Here is a 10,543-nt window from a genome sequence, read left to right on the forward strand (position 1 = left end):
CTATGTTGGGGAGACTCATCACCAGGGACCGCCATGCAGCACTGCCCATCTTACTTCCACGACTTCGACCCCACTGGTGAGCCTTTCTACATGCAATAACAACTAGCTGGGCCTTCTGATCCTGAAAGCTCTAGGCCTGGATTTGATCAAAACGTGCGGCCTAGTGACACTGGCTGACTGTAACTGTTTCAGAAGCAAAAGGTTTCAGAATTTATTTAGCAAAATTGTAACATAGACTTTATTTGTGTGTTTGGTTATTGCTGTTCGGAAGTGTCTCTTCTGATCTGGACTTCTCTCACAGAGAAAGTGACCAAAGTGTGTAACCCGGATGGCCAGTGGTTCCGACACCCAGACAGCAACCGACTGTGGTCTAACTACACCCTGTGCTCCATGTATTTTGAACAGAAACTCAAAGTGAGGACATTTTAATCTCTACCTTTTATATTGTGTCCACACGGGGGGGGGGGGGGGGGGGACGGGACACACACACATGTTTTATTCCTAATGAATGAAACAGCTAGATTGAATAAGGCAAGTGTCGAATGTTCCCATAGTTTATAACATTGTGCAAGGACATGGCAGGACATGATTTGCTGCTCGTGAAGAATCCGTTCCACGGAGATCATGCTGATGCCCACCAGTCGATTTCACGGCACTCATTCCCATCCTGCAATCGTGCTATCCTTGTGTATGGCACAAACTGTATGGCGTTATAAAAGCTTTGTAAACAGAGAATGCACTGGAATGATTGTATTCTCCCATCTTGCCTCTATGCAGCTTGCAATTACCATGTCCTATCTGGCTGTGGTGGGTCATACTCTCTCTGTGGTCTCCCTAGTCATATCCATGTTCATCTTCTCCTATTTCAAGTGAGTAAATGTAAAGACCATCGCGTGAACTCACACATTACACCAATGGTTTATGCATTGCATTGTGAGTACTGTACGCGGTTTTTCTGCAGATGTCTAAGCTGCCAGAGGATCTCTCTCCACAAGAACATGTTTATGTCATTTATCCTGAACTCCATACTTATGGTGATCTGGTTTAACATTATCAACAAGAGCACAGTGAGCGACTCGGTGAGCGTCCAGTCGTCTGTGTTTATCACCCCATTTATTATTTGAAGTTGTTTTACTTTTGTTGTCACCCCTTGTAGAGGATTTTACCCCAATGGTCTAGTCGAGTGTGTATGAGATTCTGGTGTGTTGCGGTTGAGGTAATTTGGTTTTGGCTGATTTGTCATACTGGGTGGTAGATCTTGGATATTTGCATGTCTCTCTCACATGTCCTTTTCTTCGGGGGGTTGTAGTTTTATTTGTCCTTGCAATATTTATACTAAGGCGTACGAGACAAAAACATTATACTGTGATTATTTTACTAGATATCATAACTGTGATATATTGCAGTATATTTCTAGAGCCATGGTGAGGGATTGATATGTATGCATACAGATTAACCTGTATTAATTTGACCAAAATTTATTATTGTTTGAAGTATCATGCCAGTGTAATGACTCATTAAAACTCCCACAAAACATTGATCAAAAAGTGATTAGTTATAAGACTCATCTACAAAATGAAATATTGCTAATATCAGCATTGCAAAAGCCACTATAGCAATAATTATCAACAAAAGAGAAGTTGCGCAGTTCTGATTTAATAGGTCTGTGTGTGTGTGTGTGTGTGTCTGTGTGTGTGTCTGTGTGTGTGTGTGTGTGTGTGTGTGTGCACTGACTCATTCAGATTGTCTGCAAGATCTTTTTAAGTTTGATTCTTTACACACACTGTTCAAACTACTTCTGGATGTTGTGCGAAGGAATCTACCTGCATACTCTCATCATCGTGGCCATGTTCATGGGAGAGCAGCACCTGGGATGGTACTACCTGCTGGGCTGGGGTGAGGAGTCAAATCCATAAGATTCCCTTCGGTCTGATTCACATTGACTCTGTCTGACACTTTGATTACTCCCCTTTGGGGATGTGACTAGCAGAACCCCTCCATATTGCTTTGGTTCACTGATACGAATCGAGTTGTTTCATTAGAAAATCCCCCATACCAGGTTCACTCAAAGTGCTCAGTTCAAATGAAATAGCTAATGTCTAACAGCATGAATATGGTAATTGGTCATTTAAAATGTAAAAATCTTGAAACAGTTGTTCCTATTATTGACCCAGCTTCCATTTAAAGATGACTGATGTTTGTAGCATTCACTTCTCTTCCTCTCATTTTCCTTATCAATTATATTGCATTTTAAAGAGTCATCCTATTAATTTATCTTTCTTTCTTGTAGGTTTTCCCGTTATTCCAACTGTGATCCATGCCATAGCTCGCCTGGTCTTCTACGATGACAAGTAAGCAGACATCTCCATCCATTTTTGCAAAGCTAGGTTTGAATTGAGGTTCAACCTCTCTTCCCCCTGGTTTAAAATGCTGTTTGGAAGGGGATCCTCATGTATTCACTGACGAGTTGCGTGGCATACGTCTGTGTGCATGTGTGTTCGTGCGTGAGTGTTTATGAGCCCTGTGTCTGTGTGTTTCTCAGTTGCTGGATAGACAACACAAGCCTCCTCTATATCGTCCACGGCCCCATCCAGGTTGCCCTGGTGGTGAGTGCTCTCATGTGCTCAAGTGTCTGAGCACATTGTCACACAGGTCTTCTCTCACAGGACCCTCTTTTCCAGCAACATAACAAAAATCTGATTGGCTGTTCCACGGGGCTAATGAGTTTTTACCCCTGGCCACTAACTTTCAGTGATCGTTCTCAGAGAATGATTTAAGTGATACTATTTTAATTTATACAATGCGAGCGAGGCTGTGTGGCTGGACGACAAGACGGTGTGGCACTTTGCTCTGCAGTCTGCATGGACACAACCAAGACCTAAAAGTGCTCAGGAGGGCTCTCCCTCACAGCCATGGCCTGTGAGCCTGTCGCCTCTGTCGCCCCCTGCAGGTGAACCTGTTCTTCCTGATGAACATAGTGCGAGTACTGATCACTAAGCTACGGGTCACGCACAAGACGGAGTCCAGGGTCTACATGAAGGCCGTGCGCGCCACCCTCATCCTGGTGCCTCTGATGGGGATCCATTTCATCCTGGTCCCACTGCAGCCTGAGGGCAAACTGGCCCTGGCCATCTACGAGTTCCTCATGCACATTTTCACGCATTTTCAGGTAGGCTGTTGCCTGACCCACAGACCTGACCCAGGCCCTATGTCTGCCACACAGTCTCTTCATACCAGAAGCTTTTGTCATTTGGACAAATATCTCTGGGAAATTGCTGTTTTGGTTTTTCAGTGTATGAACTTGCATTTCATAAAAACTCAGTAGAATCAATAAGTATGTTTGTCAAAAGAAATCAGTGTAAGAGTGGGAAAGCTGAATACTCTGTTCTATTCTATTCTATTCAGTATTTCACATATCATCACAATGCTATGATGTTGTAACGTGATCGTTGAGGTCCTGGAAATAAAAAGATCAAAGGTGGTTAAAAAAAATCACGAAAAACAGAAGGATTTGTGTATTATATCACAAAAAAGTGCAGGTTTTGAAGATGTTTAATTAAAGCATGGGTTACGATTATTACTGGACTATTTGGCTCAAATGTGACTACCTACACCCTTTACGTATTACTGGTTTCACAAGATGTTTTGAGCCCATCTGTGTTATCTTATGCTATACTACACTGTCAGCGTAGGTTATTCAATGAAAGGGTTTTACATTTATTTTGAATTGGCTGTTAGGTTTCCATCTGCAGTATACTGAATTAAATTAAAATAATATTGTCATTAAGGAAACTGAATGAAACAATTCTAACATTCCTGATTTTTCCCCCATAATCTGTTCCACCCTCCGTAGGGACTCCTGGTCGCCTTTGTCTTCTGTTTCAACAATGGCGAGGTAGGTGCCTAGCTCCATCATACGCTATCACCAGAGAATAAAAAATGTCAAAGCCATGAAATAGCACAGCAAACAGCAAAAAAGGTTGAGACCTTTTAACATAGTCTAGGATCCACTTGAGACAAGCTGTAGTGTTTTGTTTTTTTAAAACTACTCCAGAGTTTTAAAAACTACACACTTAGTACTTCGGTTGTTAACTGATTTTGGTCTTTTTCTTAGTTATTAACTGAGCCTCTAGCTCTTTTTAAATGCAGAAGTAATGTGTTTTGTGCTAATTTTTTGTGGAGTTCAAGTCTGGGTCAGTGCTAAATGGAAGCCGTTTCTGCTAGAATTTCAGGTGAAAGCCCATGGTTTCTATGCAGAAACAGTACAAAATTAAGTATTCTTGTTATATTATACAATCTGGGGCCATGAATAAAATGGAAGAGCCATTTTCTAGCCTATAAGCTGTATTATTACTTAACAACATTAATACAAGCTTAAAGAAAGGTCGAGAGTAGAGAGAACTTTTATTTATTTACTTCTACTCGATTGTTACATGCCCCCGGTTGGTGGCAAAATCGAAAGGGCTGTAACAGTCCTAAAAGGAGTGTGTGTGTGTGTGTGTGTGTGTGTGTGTGTGTGTGTGTGTGTGTGTGTGTGTGAGGCATGCGTAAAATAGCCAAGGATGAGACCAACACCACTAACCTCTGTGTTTATCAATTTACTTGTACCAATAAAATCAATGGCAAGAGCACATAGTTCAGAGCATAAGAACAATTCCAGTGAGTGACCATAAAGTACGGGTGGACGTTATGGATGGTGCCAAAGAAATGAGAATAATAATAAAACAGCTTCCCTGCCTACCACATACCTTTCTTGATCAACAATGCAACGAAGTGGCACCCACCCCTAATCTACCACATCTATACATTAAAATCACCTGTAACCATGTTACCTGACTTGTCCACACCGACAGAGAGGGGAAACATAACAGCAATCTAGTAAGTAAATTATACAGTATCGTTCATACACTGTCACAAGATGCCTTAAGTAATAACTCTCACGCATGGCCCGAACCAGCGCTGCATACTTTAACGAAATGCCCTAAATAATAACTCAAACTTGTGCCCAACCAGCGCTGCACACTCTCACAGGAGAGAATATCTGCCTTTAAAGCAGTAGTCCCGCCTCCATCTCGGCCCACAAGACTTCTCATTGGTTTAACTGTAACAGGGAAAAACAACCAATACAAAACACAAACGTGCACACATGGCACGTAACAGGACCATGATTAAAATGGAAGAGCCATATTCTAGCCTATAAGCTGTATTATTACTCAGCAACATTAATACAAGCTTAAAGAAAGGTCGAGAGTAGAGGGAACTTTTATTAATTTACTTCTACTTGACCTTCTTAAAGGAAAAACTATAACAGAACTACTGAAAACATGGGGAAAATACGCAGTCACGGTTACCGCAGTGTTAACAGATAGCCTATTTTATTATTTTACACTGTAAAGGTCATCCCCACACACAATGTTGTAACATCGGGAATATTTAAAAAAATAAATAAATCCCTATACATGCGGAACATCGCGGTAAATCACACTCATTGAAAAATAGCCTGCATCACAGAGTAGTTGTGATTTGCTGTGCTCATTACATTGCTTCCAGTGTAAAATGGCATTAAAGGAGGAATAAGTCATTTTCCCAATGATTCTTATTCATGTTCTGTAATAGCCATTATACTGACAAATATTGGCCTGGGTGTTTCAGAGATTCTGTACTAAATCTGTTTTAAAAATGGCCATGTGGGGGAACTGCTCTGTGGAGCATAAACCAGTTCATTTGAGGAGTACAAAAGAAATGTTATTTTTCATATAATATGAGCTGCACTTTATAGAAAAAAACGAAAGAAAGAAAAAATAATAAATAATCATTTAAAAAAAAAAATGTTTGCTGCTTTTTGGTGACGAAAATGGCTTATTGCCTCTTTAATGGTCTCTTCCAGGTCCAGTCAGTTGTCAGGCGCAGGTCTTCCCAGTACAAGGCTCAGTGGCGACGTCATCGCCGGGTGACAGCCGAGTCTCACAGCAACTACCACACCAACTCGTCGTTCACAGAGACCAGTCGGGTCACAGTCAGCCTCGAGCAGGCGCCGTTTTGCTCGGAGGACGAGAAATCGCAAGCAGCCATGCACTCACTCAACAGACAGAGCAACGGGAAGCACAGTTACAGCAGCTGCAAAGAGACACTGAACGTAGATTCATCCGTCATATAAAAGAGAACCTCCTTTTTCACCCTGGCAGACGACATGCCCAAACAATGTAAAATGTGAATAGAACGTGTTGGCGTCAGCATGTTAAACGTACTAGACACTTGCATTGTTTTGGCGGCACGTTCCTTTAAATGGCACCCCTTTAATAGCTGGTTTCAGTGTTGTAAGCCTAATTTTTAAAAAATGCATGAATGACAAACTCAGTTTGGGCAACAGTGCCTCAACAGAAGACACGTTTAGAGAGAGTACAGATAGAAACATCAGTCCTAAAATACACTAAACAAGGCGCTGGCTGGTTATTAAGTCACTATTTCATAATATGGGCCAGGAGCACGTGTGCTCACATGTCCCACAACACAGCCTTTCTCTGTTTACACAATCATACCTACAAACCATGTTTATACCCAAGCATGGTCCGAAATTCAAGGTTGCTGCACCATTTGACTGGATGGTCTATATTAACAAGGTTAAATAGTCATATGAGAAGATGCTTGCTGTGTTTTAAAGAGGCAGAAGTTTTTTTGGCCTGTCTCATTTTCAACAGCAGCAAGACATTACAAATATTAAACAGTAGGTGGGCTGTACTATCAAATATATCACAATGACCAGAATAATCTGTGAGGCTTTATTTTTTGCTATTAAAAACAGTTTCTCATTATGCCATGCTATGCTTAAGCAGCTTTCTATGACTCTCAAACACCAAAGCGAGATTTCCATAGATTTTCACCAAATGTATATGTGCTGACTGAATTCTTCTGTTGGATACAGTCATATAGAAAAAAAAATTTGAAACATGTTTTAATAAGGTGTTGCCTTCACAAGCACTACAATAAAAAATGTAATTATTTTTAAAATATGTTTGTAAACACTTTTGCTGTAAATAGGAATTTGTACAAGCACTTATTTTTCACTGACTACCTACTCCCATTGCTCCTAATGGCTTTTTTTCCTCTGTGCTTGATATTGTGGTGAGTTACAAAAATATGTTTGCATGCATGTGGATATTGGTGAAATTAGGTGACAAAAACATTCCTTTCAATCTGCCAAACATTTGGGGATTAACTGTAATCTCTTTTGTTTATGTGATGGATGCTAGTGTTGTAAAGTGCGCAATAAACGTTATGGACATTTGAAACTATTGGTCCAATCTCACATGTGAACTGATCACAACTGATCTTGTGTTCACCCCACAAATTTGAATAAAAACTAAAAACTGGAAACTACTACAGAAAACATCTAATTAAATACTCAGCACTGCAGTAAATCCTACCTGATTAGGTCATTAAATAATAATTATGTGAAGGTTCGAATCAGACAGAAATGTTTCAGTGCTGTGGCCGAAGATGTGACACCACGGCGGATAAAAGGCCTGCTTATCTAGGACCAATTTTACCTCCGTCCACCTCGTTCTGAGAGATATGTTATGTTCCTTCGGATACTTAAGACAACCTGAGATGCCAGTTAGTTACCACATATTCTGTGAGATCTTGTGAACGGACGTAGTTCAGTTATCCTCCCTCGGTCAGACTATCGGAAGAACGTTTTTCCATGTTAATGACATCTGAAAATGTCGAGGTCCCACCGAGATTTGAACTCGGATCGCTGGATTCAAAGTCCAGAGTGCTAACCATTACACCATGGGACCACCGTAAACATAGGTGGGAATTAATTCTGAAGAAGAGTCCTAAAATTTACTTAAAATCGATTTATCTTCGGCGTTCAGTATAAGCGCCCTTTTATTTGAAGCCGTCAGCTTCACAACAAACTAACCAGTATCAGACCAAGTCGACTGCATACTGCAGTATTGACTTCTTGTATATACAATCATTCGAAATATGTTAAAAAATAACCGAAAATGAGCCAGCTAGCTACGCAGCCTACATTACTCGTATCTCACCTCAGCAAGCACCATTTTTACTGAGTGACTAGGTGCTGGGGTGCCGTTTGGAGATTTTGGTGAGCTTGGTAAATGAGACATTTAAATTCAGAGTTGGTGGACCATGGTGAACTATATGCATATTTAGTGTCTTGATTTGATAGGCTGTGGTTCAATCAATGCGACGCTTTACCCACCACCATAATAAGACAAATATAGCCTATGCAAACGTGTCGAGCAGAAAGCACCTCATATGGATGAGATGTAGCCTACAATTCATCACACCCGAGAACCACTGTTACTCTCAGACCGAGTCGCTTTTACAGGACAAGGTCTGAATGTATGTAATTATCTATACTAAAGCATGGAAAAGATACTAGCTGTGTCAACCTGGTCGCTTGGACAGCAAAATAAGATGGCATTGTGAATAAAAAATCTAGTTAGAGAAGCAGGAAACTTAATAATAATATAATAATATAATTAATAATTATATAATAATAAATAAAGTTAACCATAATACAGAAATCGGAGAAGCAGGAAAGGCCACTAGTTTAAACCTAGTGTAGCAACCAGAGAAGCAATAGTGATTAATTTGTCTAAAAAATATCTAGATATTAATAAAGTCAGATTTAAGAACATGTGCCTCCAAAGGTCAATAGGATCATTACACCTGGCAAACAAATTACACTGGGTGAAAGGTTGTTGTTGTTGTTTTTCCCCAATGCACCTTCATCTGCAATAGGCCGGTGCGGCTGAAGGTATATTTTCACCGACCAGCCTGATTAAACTTGCTTAATCAACTAGTCTGCTCATCGTTCAAGCCCTTACGTGCGTTCATAGCTGGTCGGGGAAGACGGTCGGCCAAGTTAGTCATGACTACCAAGGAACACGTTATAGGCGGTGAAATACAAAAAGTCTGACATGGGAGACTTCACTAGTTCGTGTGGCGGACTGCCATTGCACCACGTCGCTAGTTCCTCGTCCCGCACCCTGAACATTGTCAGCAAAATCTGAATTCATGTATTCTGATCATAAATATCCAGATCTTATCAGGCCTCCTCCCGTTTGGTTAGAATGAACACCTGTAGCCAAACTTGAAATTTTCGTTTTGTTTTTTTTAATTTCATAGCTCTGGCCTAAGATATAAGCATCTTCTTTTACGACACTAGATGGCGATGTACTCCACCAATCTAGAGCAGCCTTCTCGTCTACCTTCGTTTGTAATTGTGTGCGTTAAAGCCCTCATTTTATATTAAACAATCATTCCAATACATTTAAGGGTGTGTTCACTGAGACCCAGAGCGTTGTTTCCACGCAAGATAGTTAACATGTAAGAGGATTTAATGTTTAATCTGCACAAGGTCGTCAGGGATGGACAGAACGCCGTTTTACTTCAAGGACAACTTTTCAGACTCATATGTTGGTGGAAGCTGCTTTTTACAGTGTTTTTGAAAGGTCCGTTATTATGCCTTCTCTCTTAATGGTTAAGGCTATAATTTGGATCTGGGGAGCTATTTCATGCAGTAACATAAAGGGGTGGCATCTGTGAGAACTTAGAAAATTTCCCCTTTCAAATCAGATGTTCAGTTGCTAGTGTGGTCTCTATTTGGTCCAGCAATCAGATGTTCATTTGCTAGTGTGGTCTCTATTTGGTCCAGCTCACCGAACCTTGTTGCATGATTGGACGATTCAGTTTAATTTTGCATGTGCATGCTTTGTAATTTTGCTTGTGTATGGCTATTTCTGTTATTTAGTATTTTATTTTAAGGTAGGTGGTTGCCTCTGTGGCAGGCCCCTAATCCCACTGTAGGTCCAGATCCTGATTACTGTTCGTCTCAAGCTTTATCTAATTTAGGGCATTCTAGATCACCAGCTATTGTTATCCTTTAGGTAAAGAACCAACACAGGTAGCCTGCTCTGTTCATTTTGTCTCTGCCTCAATAAGTTCATTTTAAGATTTGTGTACCACTTTATACAACAAGTGTTATCACAAAGCAGCATTGCAGAAATTAGCTTTACTTATAATGTGGGTCCAGGCGCCTACTGAACAAGCCAAAGGTGGTAGAAGAGTTGGAGCATGAAACCAAAGCTCCAATTCTGGATGACAAAATAATGACTACCAAATGAAAGTGGTTTTACGATAAAGCTATAAAAACTCTGAGTTAAAGAAGGATAAAGATGCTAGGTGAGCATACTCATGAAGCAGAAGTATTCAGATTAATTAGTAAGAAGAGTCAAAGTATGCACAGGAAACATCTAAACATAGTCCACCTGGAGTGCAGATGAAAATAGTGACTGAAGTGTCAACCCAGCCGCACTTTTTAATCTCACTTACATTTTCTCAAGGACAGTGGCATGTATTGTCTGGCATTTATTGTATGTTTAAAAAAAAAAAAAGTTAGTGATTCATTTGCCACAGAAAGTATTGTGTCAACCTTGCTCCTCAGTAAATCAGTTCTTTTGGTCTTCTCGCCAAAACTTAATTCATATACATAAGATCTAAGACACCGAAG

The 10,543-nt window shown here is 40.4% G+C and overlaps 1 protein-coding gene and 1 non-coding gene across 2 annotated transcripts in view; one reads left to right on the forward strand and one right to left on the reverse strand.

The window, feature by feature from the left end:
- calcrl2 (calcitonin receptor-like 2) overlaps window positions 1-7,289 on the forward strand; it is a 20,950-nt gene extending 13,661 nt beyond the window's left edge. Inside the window, exons 4-13 of the mRNA XM_035521382.2 lie at window positions 1-76; window positions 302-414; window positions 778-869; window positions 962-1,079; window positions 1,743-1,896; window positions 2,291-2,351; window positions 2,543-2,606; window positions 2,951-3,169; window positions 3,854-3,895; window positions 5,888-7,289. The exon at window positions 1-76 is cut by the window's left edge and continues 32 nt beyond it. Coding sequence (XP_035377275.1) covers window positions 1-76; window positions 302-414; window positions 778-869; window positions 962-1,079; window positions 1,743-1,896; window positions 2,291-2,351; window positions 2,543-2,606; window positions 2,951-3,169; window positions 3,854-3,895; window positions 5,888-6,157 — 1,209 coding nt within the window. The 3' untranslated portion in view covers window positions 6,158-7,289. The remainder of the gene's footprint in view (window positions 77-301; window positions 415-777; window positions 870-961; window positions 1,080-1,742; window positions 1,897-2,290; window positions 2,352-2,542; window positions 2,607-2,950; window positions 3,170-3,853; window positions 3,896-5,887) is intronic.
- A 438-nt stretch (window positions 7,290-7,727) lies between these two features.
- Window positions 7,728-7,799, reverse strand: trnaq-uug (transfer RNA glutamine (anticodon UUG)). Its single transcript has one exon. It is a non-coding gene; the product is annotated as a tRNA-Gln (tRNA).
- Between the last annotated feature and the right edge of the window lie 2,744 nt (window positions 7,800-10,543).

Source organism: Electrophorus electricus, chromosome 21 (genome assembly GCF_041902795.1).
Source record: "Electrophorus electricus isolate QZ-2024a chromosome 21, ASM4190279v1, whole genome shotgun sequence".
Lineage (NCBI taxonomy): Eukaryota > Metazoa > Chordata > Actinopteri > Gymnotiformes > Gymnotidae > Electrophorus > Electrophorus electricus.